The sequence below is a fragment of the Mesoplodon bidens genome, assembly GCF_964165515.1.
Source record: "Mesoplodon bidens genome assembly, chromosome: 2".
Classification (NCBI taxonomy): domain Eukaryota; kingdom Metazoa; phylum Chordata; class Mammalia; order Artiodactyla; family Ziphiidae; genus Mesoplodon; species Mesoplodon bidens.
The window spans coordinates 143,539,508-143,553,824 of NC_138177.1; the positions used below are offsets into that span (position 1 = coordinate 143,539,508).

Here is a 14,317-nt window from a genome sequence, read left to right on the forward strand (position 1 = left end):
TTTACAGCACTTTCTAATGCAAAGCCAGAGTTTATCAAACATATAACTTACATTTGTTGTCTCTTTGAGAGTTTCAATTTTCTGTGAAAAATAATAAATTTAAACAGAAATTATCAGAAACACAAAGAGGTAGCATTGTTGTTTTTTACTGGTTAGTCATTTAAAGAATTTTACCAAAACGTACTCTTTACTCTAAATCAGTTCAGGCAGGTTGGGGAGTGCTTTTGGTTAAACTTTTTAATTTAAATCAAACATTTAAATAAAAAATTCAGACATTTTATGGATTATATCCTCAAATAAAATTCATGTGATTCAATTCAAAATTTGTAAGAATAATATAAAACATTCTTATCCCTTACCTGAAAACCATTTTTGTTTTTTCTATAGGATTCGCTATGTGATTTTAAAATGCTTATTTTAGAATCACCTTAAACTTTGCAAAGTTGTTTAAAAAATGACATGAGACTAAATTCCAAAACTAAGAAGGTGAGCTAAACATGAGTTACTACTATTACCAAGTGTAAAAGAGACAAATGCAAGGCTATGGTTAACAGAAATGCAAAAAAATAAATGATGCTGCATCAGGAAATCTAGTCAAGGAGAAGAAAAACGTTAATTGAAAAAAAGAAAACAATATTCAAACTACAAAGTAGTTGTCAGAAACCCAAAGGGAGGAACTATAATTAAAGCAACATTCATTTTGTTCCCTCATGTGTGGCTTCTGGTTTATTTTGAAATTTTTGCTGGTTGCTTTATTAATATCTGAAGTGACCACATGTAAATTTAATAAAATAACTTTCAATCTTCAACATATGATACTTGAAGAGGAAGAACTTATTCCTAAAGGTGGTACTTACAAAAAGGGTATCATAATAAAATTTTCTGTGTTACTCTTTTGTTCAATTATGAAACATTACCAGAAATTCACCAGAAAACTCCACTTGAAATCTATATGGCATACTATCATAACAGGTCAACAGTACTATTATAGTAGTCAAAACACCGAGGTCCTTCTATTACTTCTCCAAAAGGCTCTTGGTTTCAAAAATTTTTAAGTCAAAATCATGATTATAGAAGTTACCTTTCTCTGTTCATCATCTTTGCAGTTTTGAAGTTTGTCATCAAAAAGCTACAGGATTAAGAAAAAAATGATTATAGTATCAAGCCTTTACTACATAGTATACATTTACTAAGCAAAGAAAAGCAAACATATTTCTTCCAGGGGTGGTTTATACATGCATTAAATGTATAATTAATGTTTACTAAAATACAAGATAACACACATTTTTTCAAGGCATTGTTATCAAGTCAGATTCTATTGAACTATTTTAAACAGTCAAGATCAATTACTCTGGTGGAATCACAAGCAAAAGAAAACATATGACTTTAAGAACTTAAAAGATCAGTTCAAACCTAAGTTTTTTCTGCCTTGTCATCCAAGTTTATCAACATTCCTTGTTCTTTCCAGGAGCTTTGCTTGTAATTAATTTTAAAGTGGGAGTTGAAGGAGACAATTTTAATAATGATGAACGAAGTAGAGAAGTAAACTCTCTCAATCCCCCAACTCCCCCAAAATGAAAAATGGCGTTAGAAATCGAGCCACTTAAAATTTACCAGTTTCACACAACTTTAAACAAAATATGAATCTAATCTTGTCTTATTTTCTTCTGATTATGTTTAGGTTAGCTTTAAAAACTACTGAAAAACCAGTAAGGGTTGTAAAGTAACATCAAGTAACTATTTTTACTCAAAATCAAGCTCAGTAACATTTACTACTTTATATAAATTCAATATATAATCGAATGCCATACCTTTAACTGTTCTATCAAGATTTGTAGGTAAGCATCAGCCTCCGTAAGTTTCTTATCAAAGTCTTGGACACTAGGAACAAATCCTGAATCCAAACCCTAGAGGGAAAAAAACTGCAATAAATCCCAGCAATGTCTAATACAAGACATCTCACTTTTCTAAATTAAAAATAGTACTTTTACATAAATAATAGGTCTGTTTAAATTATCTAAATTCTCTAAGAATAGTGGTACATCAATCTCCTTCATGAACTTCTAGCACTGTTCCCTGTTCATCAATTACATGTGCTGCTGTTCAAATTAGAATTTACCCTGCTTTTTCAGAATCATTTTCTTCTCTCCCAAAAGCCCCATAATGGGCTCTAAAGCAACAGTAATTTAGCTAAAGGAACATATACAAAACAACCTAGATTACCTCCTATTTCCCCCCTACTTTTTGTTCAGTTCAATCCTCCGGTCCCTTAATCTCAACTTCATATTCCCACTATTTAGTTCTCCTGTTCCCTAAACTACCTCATTAGCTCTGATGTTTTCCTCCTCCTCCCTTATTTAAAAAAAAAAAAAAGAGGAAAACTCAAAATTCTCACCTCCTCTAAGAGGGCCCTCCCTAAGTGAAAGTGACAACACTTCTGTCGTAAGTTCCCTACTCATTTTCACCCTTGTCATGAACACTACACTCTGGACACGGTGTAAATGTTTATTTATTTAGAGGGCCCACTTATTTCTCAGTTTAAGAGTCCAGCATGTGCATGTCCTACTTTTTGTACGCTAAAAATTTTAAGTTCCAAGAGCACGGGATTCCTATGTTTTAACTTTATTCCAAAGAAAGTTTTGCGTTCTTAATCATCTTTAACAGAAAAGTACATCAATCTTGAGTATAAAAGAGAAAATAGTCTGAGACTGAACAAGGCTACCATCTTGCCATACATATCTGCATGCCCAGAAGTCATGGAGTTAAACAGGGAAATAAGGGTCGGGAACCACTAATGTCACAATCACAACCCAACCACAAAACTCTGTACTAAATGGGTGAAATATAGTGCTTCAACATACCATACTTGACTTTCAATTGTTTTCTCTCCTGCCTTTTGCCAAAACGTGCTGATCATTTCACATTCCCCATTTTAGTCAACTGAGGCCAGAGTTCATTTTATATTAAACCAACACCTCATCTTTGCCTAACACTTTATCATTATTAAAGCACTTTCACAGCCATGATCTCAAACATCAGATTGAGACCGTATAGTATTATGGAAAAAACAATGGGTTGGCAAACCTGGTTTCTAATTGCAGCTCAGCCACTACCAAGATATTGCGTCTCTCTAAACTATTTTCTTACCTGCCAAATACAGGCATCTTCCTCCTACTATTAATAGTGTGGCAGCTATGACCTCTACTAAAGATTATAATTACTAACACTGTCAATTACTACTAGTACTATTGCTGTTCTTCCCAAACTAAAATTCAAATTCTTAATCAAAGCATTAAAAACCTAAGTCCACAACTAATCTTGTAATGCATTTTCTTTTTCAAATTCAAAGGCAAAAAAACTGCTTTTTTTTACATACATGTTGAGAAACTGCTTGAAATGAGTATTGAAAAACCCCTTTCCAATGAGAGATGTCATGTAAAAACAAAGTTTAAGAAAGAAAAATCATAATAAGCAGTATATGTAAAATCCAGATATATTTATAAAATTGTAGTTAAACATCTTCATTCTTAAAGATAACCCCAAAGACACCCTTTTAGAAACATTTACTATGTAGAGTATGATAATAAAAGACGTGGAAAAGAAAGGATAAATCCATCACATTCCAGAGATAGCACAGTACTGTACTAAGAAAGTAGGGAGTGATTTCTTTTCAGTGTTACAGTACCACAGGAAAATTGGAAGGCCTGCTTGGCTTCTTGTTTTGTTTTGTTTCACAGGGCAATATAACATAACTATCAATCATTTAACTATAAAACCCAGCTAAAATCAGCTAAATACATTGTTCTTGATAAATACTAAAAAGGTCAATGGCATATTCATAAATGAGTATAAAGGTGAAGGATCTAAATGAGAAAAAGTGATCTTCAAGAGTTTTCCCTCTTCTGAATCCATTTAGAACTACCACTATAGAAATCTAATTAATATATCCTTCTGAACAAGTCACTATATCCAATTTAAAATCCCCCAATAAATAAATGGAAAAAATTAGATTTATATTACTGAGATCTGAAATTAAGTCTAAATTAAGTCTTAAAAAACAACTCTTTGATGTTGCTATAATCATGTGACCCTCACCTTGGCTCTTTTGTCAGACCTGCCTCCCCCTAGATATCATCTTCTACAGTGGTCCTTTACCCTTAAAACACCACACATTGTAACATCCAAGTCAAAGATCTACTCAACAATCCATTTTTCTTTATGTAAGGTATAATGGGAGGTTTGTAACAACAGTTATTAGCTTAAAGTCCCAGAACTGGCCTAAAACTCCCTTGCACAGTAATCCGTAAGTCTTTGGTATACTTTAAAATAAAATCTACATATATAGTTTCCCCATCTTAAATCAATAAAATAACATGTATGCATTTATTACTACCGTGGACAAGCAACTGACAGTAATTAAACTGTTTTCTCAAGTCTTATAAGAATAATACACTAGAAGAAAATATAAGTTTTCACTACATATTGTGACTCAGTACACAGAATCAAGGCCACCTAGTCCAGCCTCCCACTCATATAAGTTACTTTTATAATGTCATTGAAAGTCATCTAGTCTTTGTCTGAGTATCTCAAGAGAAAAGGAACTCAGTACCTCCTAACATAAACTATTTCACAAAATCCCTTTAAAGTCATAACTATTCCTCTTTCCATTAAACATTTAAGATATAAGGCACTATACATATTCATATCCTTTTTAATGGAATTTTGTTTCAAAACAGGTCATAAAAATAGAATACAGTCCTCTACCATGTTGAGTGGTTTGTCTTCCTTTGAAAAGAACTCAGAACAGGCAGAACCTTTAAAAGAGTGTGACTTCATACTTCTTAGGGTGACACTTAGCTCTTGAGAACAAACTGGTTGGGAGTCAAGCAGATGTACGTTCTACTGCTCTGTACTTGCCTTTTTATCTAACACTTATCACATTTTATCATAATTAAATATTTAATTGATTGACTTCTCTGAAGGATTATAAACTCCGCGAGGGCAGAAACTGCCATTCATTCAGCACTATACCCCCGCACCTCGACTCCAGGCTAGCTCATTGTTGAGTGAATGTGTGTTGCACTGATTGTAGCTTCTGGCAACTGCTGATGCCATGATACCACTCTTCTCCATGACCACGTCTCCCTATATTTCCCCTGCCTTTCTGTTCTCTTTCTCCTTCTATTTTTCTACTCCCTCACTCCCTTTCTTTCCTTCTCTTTTGTCCTGCAGTAGCAACTGAAGTGGTTATGTTGCATTTTTGGCAATCTAGACCAAAGAGGTTGCTGCTCCCTAGTTTACTATATTGATGATCCATAGTTCCAACTTGATGATTTCTGTATGAATTCATTTAAAGTTTAAACTAAACATGACTATTATAGAGAAATAGAGACAAAATGGTCTGTGATGTAAAAAAAGTTAAATTAGAAGAAACTCAATAGAAATTAAACCATAAAATTAGAAATCTATGTAAAGAAAAAAACCCCACTTATGTGGTGAGTATGCTAAAAAACAAAACAGTGTCAGTTTGCAAGAGTAATTTGCTAATTAAAGAAAGCTAAAGTATGTATATGAAGTCAAGAGTAACACATAATTCTGTATCAATCAAGACCTATGTATCCAGATTAAATATATATATGTATATGTATATATAGAGACAGACATTTGGCCCAATTTAAGGGGAATTTCAAATATAATATCTAGAATGATAGAAGAATATTAAACTGCCTCAAAACTGTATGTAGGTACTTCCTACTATCTAATACTTATGTTGAACAGCATCACTTTTCTCAGAAGGTACTTCAAAGCTAACAAATGTCAGCAAAATTAAATGAATTTCTATCAATACTTTAATCGGGACATTAAACACTATTTATATTTTATACATACACATAACTGAATACTTTACCGCCATTAAAAAGAAGAGTATTAAAAGGGATATCTTTAATACTTTCTGAAGTACGTATGAATTATACTTCATATGTAGCTACTTTGGAGAGACACTCTTAGTAAAACAGTACAAGAGGCAATTTTTGAGGCAAGGAGTAAAAGCTTTTAAAGTAATTCCTGCTGACAAAGGAAGAGTAATGAATAGTGGAGGTAAGGTGGGAAAAGGTGGTTTAAGGTCTTCTTGAGGTCAGAATCAGGAAATAAGAAAGTTAGGAGTAATTTAAGGAACTGAGAAGAAAAATGCAGAACAGGAAGGGCTATGGCTGAATAACACTGTAAAAAGAAATTCACAAATGAGTAATTATTTTCATATCAAATCTTATTTCACAGCAAAAACTTAAGGGACTAAGTACCCTACACTCAGTGCTTTCTCCTATACAGGACAAAATAGTATATAATAAAAATACGTTGTGAAGAGAGAAATACAGAAATTATTCCACATAAGTCTCATAGAAAAGTTCAGAATAACAAGAAAACAAAATAAGTTATCAGTAGTAGAACTGTAAAAGGGAATAACAGTTTAAAAATTTAACAAAGGAAAAACACCAAAGAAAACAAGACTCCTAATGAAAAATAAATGGCATAAATCCAGACAAAAGTAGATGATTTTTAAAAATTAGCAAAATACACACCCTATAAATAAAATAATAAAAACTCTGCAGAAATGTTGTTTTGATTAAATAGAAGAGTATTTGGAAAGTTTATGTTCACAATTAGCAATTTGAGATGACATGCATCACAGATACGCTTTCATCCAATGAAAGAAGTATAGGGCATACTTACAATTGAATCACTTACAATTATTTTTGAAAATTCAAGAACTGGAGAGATACCAGAAGACTGGAAAAAAGCAAGTGTGGTACTGATCTTCCATAAAGGTAAGGAAAAGAGAGAATAGAAAGTTACTATGCTGTGCGTCTGACATCAATAATTAATTAAAGGAATTATAAGAGAAACATCTGTAGCTATACAGAGGAAAAGTAGGTACATGAGCAGCAAGTGGCAAGTTGAAAAATAAACAGATAAATAAACATTATGCCATACTTAATGGCTTTTCTGTTCCTTAGAAACTTATTAGCAAATTAAGTTTTTTGAGAAATGACACCATTTTCTCTCCTTACCAAATGACTCAAAAGTTGCTTTAATGATGAAAAAAGTATATTAAAGAAGCCAAAAATATTAGTAAGACCATCATTTTATGTGGGGTATACTAACATGTGATTTCCTTGGATTACTGAAAATTTGGAAACATTTATAATCTGCTGTCTCCGAGGTTTACTCACTTCAGCTAAAGTAAAACAGAATTTAGAGATATAGAGAAGTTCTGAGAGTAAGAATTTCCCCTATTTTTAACGCTAAAGAACACTCAACTACCAATTCATTTGGAGTAAAGATTAACAATTCAAAAACATCTATAAAATTGAGCCTATTATTAAACTCTTTACTCCGATGTAACTTCAGGAAGGTATTTTCCATCTAAGTCAATGTCCTGATAATCTAAGGCTCCAAAATAGGGTCTCTATTATCAAAATGGTAGCTATAGCTATCTTATCAACAACTGTTTAGGTACCCCAAGAATGCCATAAAAGGTAAGGCCTTTTTCCATAGTTCTAAATGAACATTTCTAACACCATGGATTCACCACGGATGCACAGTATAGTAATTTTTTCCCAGAGTATTAGGTCCTCTGCTAGATATTTTATATTATTTCTTATTTCATTATTATAACATACATAGTAAGGTAAATGGATATTAACTCTATTTCATAAGTGCTTTCCCAAATCATCCAGCTGGGTTTTTTTTAATTGAGATTTCAACCCAGCCCTTTGATTTCAAATCCATTACACTTCTCTATTAAATCACAATGATATTTGAAAAGAATTCATGGCATAAGAGACTAAAATTTAATCTAAAAAATGCCTGAAGGAGCCTGGTATACCAAAAATGAACACCAGCTTTAAGGTCAGACTGATCTAGTTTTAAATCCTGAATCTGCAAGTCCCTAACCAATTACCTACATGATCTGGCCAAGTTACCTTCTCTACCTCCTTTTCCTTATGCAGGGATGGACACAATAATAAACCACTCAAAGTTGTTGGATAGACAAAATGAAAGAATATGCATAAAGTAACACAGTAGTGGGTGTTCTATTTCCTCTCCACAATGTGGAATTGAAAATAACCAGGATTCACCACTGTATCCAAGGCCCTAAGCTAGTGCCTAACAGACAGAAAAGGTCCTCAGTGAATATTTGATGGATTAAAACCAAAATGAATTAACAACTAGGTAATACACAAAACATACGCAATTTTAATAGAGAAGTATAATCAAGAAAAGGATACAAGCGTAAGTTAAACTGTATTTAACATTTCTTTAAAAAAGGAATACAAGCAGTAAGCTGATGAACTCAAGAAAATAAATAGTAATAAAAAAGGTATGAAGAACAGACAAACAAGTGATAAAATACAGTCTTGCAAAACAGATCAAAAACAAAATTCCCTATAAGATGTTCAGAAAAGTATCAGGTATTATGCCTGAACCACAAAAGGTAAACTGTACTCAATTATTACCTTGGTACCAAAGAGTCAAACAATATAAAGAAAGCCCCCCTTTTCCATAAAATAATCTGATTTTTGAAAATCCGTTAGTTCTTTGAAAAATAAAATTGTTTTTATCTTTAAATTTACAAAGAAAATAGCTTCTCTTAAGAAAAAACAACACAAAACAAATCTGAATTGCTCACATACTTGGGACAGAAAACAGCTGCCTTGTCAAACAGGAATCAGGTACAGACACCGGTGCCAAAATTCCTTAGCTTTATTATAACTCTTAGCACAACTGCTTACTCTTCATGATCTCTCTTCATCTAATACTGACAGTGTTAGGTAACCTTTTGACTTACAGAACAAAACACTAATATTGATTCCATAAAGTGATTTGGCTACTCAAACAACTGCACAGGAAAGGTTTGGGATTTGTACCATTTTCCTCTATTTAAATCACTGACAGCTTGTCTTTCCAAATGACTCTCCCAATTTATTCAGTAAAGTCATATGGAGCTTCCCTGGTGGTGCAGTGGTTAAGAATCCACCTGCCAAGGCAGGGGACATGGGTTCGAGCCCTGGTCTGGGAGGATACCACAAGCTGTGGAGCAACTAAGCCCGTGCATCACAACTACTGAGCCGGCACTCTACAGCCCGTGAGCCACACTACTGAGCCCACGTGCCACAACTACTGAAGCCAGCGCGCCTAGAGCCCGTGCTCCCCAATGAGAAGCCACCACAATGAGAAGCCCACGCACTGTAACAAAGTAGCCCCCACTCACCACAACTAGAGAAAGCCCCATGTGCAGCAACGAAGACCCAACACAGCCAAAAATAAATACATAATAAATAAATAAATAAATAATATTGAAGTCATACGAAAAGTTATTGCTAAAAGTAAATAAAACAAACAAAAACCTGAAGTTTGTAAACTGCGTGACTTTTACCCTAGTTTGTCTGGGATATCCCTAGTTATGTCTGTTGTATCAACAAAATTATTAGCAGTCTCCTTCACTCTCAAAGTGCCCCAGTTTGGACAATAAATTATATGTTCTCTCTCTATATAAAGGTTGTAACTAGCATTTTAGAGATATAAAAGTCTGGAAGGCATACAGGATTGCCTCGAGATTTCAGAATGCAGCAAATTACTTTTAAAAAAATCTAAAATGAAATATGAGTTTACAGCCTCTGAATGTAGAAAGCAAATTACAAACGTAAAATAAACACCAGAATTCAAGTCAATTAATACTGGTTGAGGGCTTACCTTATTCTAGATAAATAGAGACATGAACAATAAGGAAGTTACATTTCGAAAAGTTATTTTATTCACACACATGCACGGCACACACACACACCTGAAATACAACACATGAAACAAAACACATGAGATGCAGATGTTATTTCTAGGGAGTGCGATTGAGAAAGAGGGGCATTTAAGACAGGGACTCTTGATTTTTACTTTATACATTCATGATGTCTGATTTTTAAAAGTATCTATTTACTTAAATTCAAAAACTTTATGTAAAAAGTATTCAGAAACTGTGCAGGTTATAAATATGTTTCAAAAATTTTATAACTGTTTTAGCTTGCAAAATCATCAGCATTATTATTTTAAAATTATCTACCAAACCCTAAAATGACTTGAGAGAGTAAATTTGGCAACGCTGAAGCTGCTCAGATACACCTTTCCAAGCAAAATAAAATACAGCATAAAAAACTTATAACATTATTTACAGATAAAGTACAAACTAGCAAAAACAAAAAAACCCATGCACTTGAAAATTAGCAATCACTGCTATACTGGAATAAATGCTGAGAAGAAAAATGGCCAGTAAAACAAAGCAGAATACCTAATTTTCTTCCCACATCCTTCCTGCCAATTCCATGGTCATGAGTCAACATTCAAAAAAGCAAACTCATAAAAAACAAAAACACCTACTACATGACCCCCCCAACAAAGCACTGTTTGACCATGTGGTTTTGGCAATGAGCCAAAGCTTTTCTTTTTCACATACTGGTGGGTCAAGCTACTGACAGTATCTTTTTTAAAATTAAAAGTCTTGGGTTAAGTCATTCCAGGATCTTAAATAAGCTCTGAGCTGCTTACTAGAGGGGAGGCAAAAAATACATTCTTCCCCTTCCCAACCTCAGATTACTGCCTGTCACTCAGCTTCACAGCATTTTTTTTTAAACATCTTTACTGGAGTATAATTGCTTTACAATGGTGTGTTAGTTTCTGCTGTATAACAAAGTGAATCAGCTATACGTATACATATGTCCCCATATCTCCTCCCTCTTGAGTCTCCCTCCCACCCTCCCTATCCCACCCATCTAGGTGGTCACAAAGCACTGAGCTGCTCTCCCTGTGCTATGCAGCTGCTTCCCACTAGCTATCTATTTTACATTTGGTAGTGTATATATGTCCATGCCACTCTCTCACTTCGTCCCAGCTTACCCTTCCCCCTCCCCGTGTCCTCAAGTCCATTCTCTACGTCTGCGTACTTATTCCTGTCCTGCCACTAGGTTCACCAGGACTTTTTTTTTTTAAGATTCCACATATATGTGTTAGCATATGGTATTTGTTTTTCTCTTTCTTACTTCACTCTGTATGACAGACTCTAGGTCCATCCACCTCACTACAAATGACTCAATTTCGTTTCTTTTTATGGCTGAGTAATATTCCATTGTATATATGTGCCACATCTTCTTTATTCATTCATCTGTTGATGGACACTTAGGTTGCTTCCATGTCCTGGCTATTGCAAATAGTGCTGCAGTGAACACTGTGGTACATGACTCTTCTTGAATTATGGTTTTCTCAGGGTATATGCCCAGTAGTGGGATTGCTGGGTCATATGGTAGTTCTATTTTTAGTTTTTTAAGGAACCTCCATACTGTTCTCCATAGTGGCTGTATCAATTTACATTCCCACCAACAGTGCAAGAGGGTTCCCTTTTCTCCACATCTTCTCCAGCACTTATTGTTTGTAGATTGTTTGATGATGGCCATTCTGACCCGGTGTGAGGTGAGGTGACACCTCGTTGTGGTTTTGATTTACATTTCTCAATGATTAGTGATGTTGAGCATCCTTTCATGTGTTTGTTGGCAATCTGTATATCTTCTTTGGAGAAATGTCTGTTTAGGTCTTCAGCCCATTTTTGGATTGGGTTGTTTGTTTTTTTGATATTGAGCTGCATGAGCTGCCTGTATATTTTGGAGATTAATCCTGTTAGTTGCTTCATTTGCAAATATTTTCTCCCATTCTGAGGGTTGTCTTTTCGTCTTGTTTATGGCTTCCTTTGCTGTGCAAAAGCTTTTAAGTTTCATTAGGTCCCATTTGTTAATTTTTGTTCTTATTTCCATTTTTCTAGGAGGTGGGTCAAAGCTTCACAGCATTTTGAACAGCAAAAACTCTCACTGTTTTCAAGGGTCCACCAAAAATGGAAGTTTTAGAAAGTTTTATGCAAATCTGCTCTACATATAATGAGGGAAAAAAATCACATTAAACACATGAATTCTTAAGCTGAATGTTTTAATAGTTCAAGTTTTGAAATAACTGCAGAATTCTCATACTCATTCATAATACTTGAAAATTTGATTACGAAATGTTTTCACAAACAAAACCTAATATATTCCTCTAACAAAACTGGATCTCGGGCTTCCCTGGTGGCGCAGTGGTTGAGAGTCTGCCTGCCAATGCAGGGGACATAGGTTCGTGCCCCGGTCCGGGAGGATCCCACATGCCGCGGAGCGGCTGGGCCCGTGAGCCATGGCCGCTGAGCCTGCGCGTCCGGAGCCTGTGCTCCGCAACGAGAGAGGCCGCGGCAGGGAGAGGCCCGCGTACCACACACACACAAAAAAAAAGACAAAAAAAAAAACTGGATGTCTCTACGTAGGAAAATATAACAAACTGAAAATGAAACACCCAAGGGAAGTTAAATGATAAGCTAATCAGGCCAACAGACAATCAGTACTAAATGGCTTATTTCTCACACAAAACAACCAATCAGAATAGAACAAAAACAACAACCCTGAATTGGAAAGAACAGATTCTGTAACTGGTTTGGCATTTATCCCTTAAAAATCATATATGCTGAAGCAGTTTTTGTATATCTAATTTTAGCTGCCAGTGAACATCAAACAGAAGGAAACAGGTTGTTTTTGCTAAGGCTGTTAAAAGTACAGTACAAAATTACCCTGATTTATCCTGATTACGCTAATTGTTGTCAGAAATCTATCAAAATAGTCTAAAATATGATTAGACTATATGCCCGACAGGACAGGACTCTTTTTGTTCTCTACTGTATCCCCCAGGCTAGTGTTTGGTTTCTAGCAAATGCTCAATAAAATGTTTGTAAATGAATGAAGAAATTCTGAAATGTACCTACCTGTTAGGATTTAAACATAAAAAAACAATCAAATAAGTTCTTGCAGATTATAAACCAGAGTGCTCAGGAAAAAAATCATAAATAACATTTAATTATTCTTAATGATTTATTACAAGTATGGATGCTGAAAATTTTTAAGGCTAATTGAAAGTTTTTAAGAAAAGAGAAATTGAACAGGAGGAAAGACACTGTACCACCCAGGCAGTACAAGAAGCAAGACCAGCTGAGCAACTGAAACAAACTTCTAGAAACTCATTCTCTCCCACCAAGTCTCATGAGCACAGTTTTATACATACTACTCTGGGCTTAGAATTCAGTGTTACAGTAATGGTTTATTCCCTGGGTGTTTTTTACGACTACGACAACATTGTGCTGGATGCTTTGGACATGCCAAGATGAAGCAGATACAGATCGCACCCTAAGAGTTTCAAATGTGTAGCAGGAGATAAAAATCTGTCTACAAATAACTGATTCAAGCATGGTAGATTAAGCGTTATGAGAAAGATACTAAGAGATTCAAAGGAGAAAGTTAAGGGGGATGAAAAAAGCTTCACAGAGGTAGCATTTTAGAGTGTAGGATTCTGACAGAGACGGGGAGGGGAAAATTATTAACAGCAGTGGGCAAGGGCAGGAAACATCATAATCAGATGGGATTTTTGAACTCTTTAACCAAGTGACTAGAGAAATGAGGGCAGGGTTAAGCAAACTAACAAGGGATGCTGAGGTACCCAAGAATTAGGAACAGCAGGAAGCCTTCACCACTCCCAAGCCTGAAGGAACAAGGAGTGAAACAATGTAAATCCAAGTAGGCTCAAAGGACACTCTACTTGTAGCCACTGCTACAAATGCATGGAAGCAGAGAAAGAGCAAGAGGAATAAATACACCAAAGCTTCTCTCTTTTCTTCCTTCTATCTTCCATCCTCCCATTGGCTAAACCCTACAAGAAGCCAGAGGATAAAGAACTCCAGATGACACAGGCTGTAAAGGTCAGCCTCCTGAAGCAGGGAGTAGAGAGGGGCATAGAATGAATCTGCAGGAAAATGGAGAATAACCAGAAAAGCCATCTTCCCAGACTCAGGAACCAGTATATAAGCACAAAGAGAGACTGGAAAGCACAAGGAATCCAAATAAGGAATGATATTCTCTGGGAGAAGTATGTAAGATGCTATTTTTCAGATCTGGGTACTGAATCTGAAAGGAAACCAAAATTAGTGCCTGAACTGGAAAAATTACTGGGACTTGGAGAGTGAGGTGAGCAGTGAATGAATAGCGGCATCAGAGTAGCACTCCAGTTCTCTCTAGAGCTAATAAAAGAGCAAGAATCATAGGCTGTAGTCCTAGTTATTCTAATCTCTAACTGTGTGACCTTGGCCAAGTCACTTGTCTTCTCTGAAACTGTTTTCTCCATTATAAAAATAGGTAGAAGCCAAATTAAA

General features: G+C 35.0%; 1 protein-coding gene across 5 annotated transcripts in view; it reads right to left on the reverse strand.

The window, feature by feature from the left end:
* Window positions 1-14,317, reverse strand: part of OSBPL9 (oxysterol binding protein like 9) — a gene marked incomplete at its 5' end in the record, with an annotated part of 168,637 nt that overhangs the window by 42,975 nt on the left and 111,345 nt on the right. For all 5 annotated transcript variants that reach the window (XM_081224123.1, XM_081224122.1, XM_081224124.1 and 2 more), the window contains 3 exons: window positions 52-81; window positions 1,082-1,129; window positions 1,812-1,907. In XM_081224123.1, the coding sequence (XP_081080249.1) occupies window positions 52-81; window positions 1,082-1,129; window positions 1,812-1,907 (174 nt within the window). The remainder of the gene's footprint in view (window positions 1-51; window positions 82-1,081; window positions 1,130-1,811; window positions 1,908-14,317) is intronic.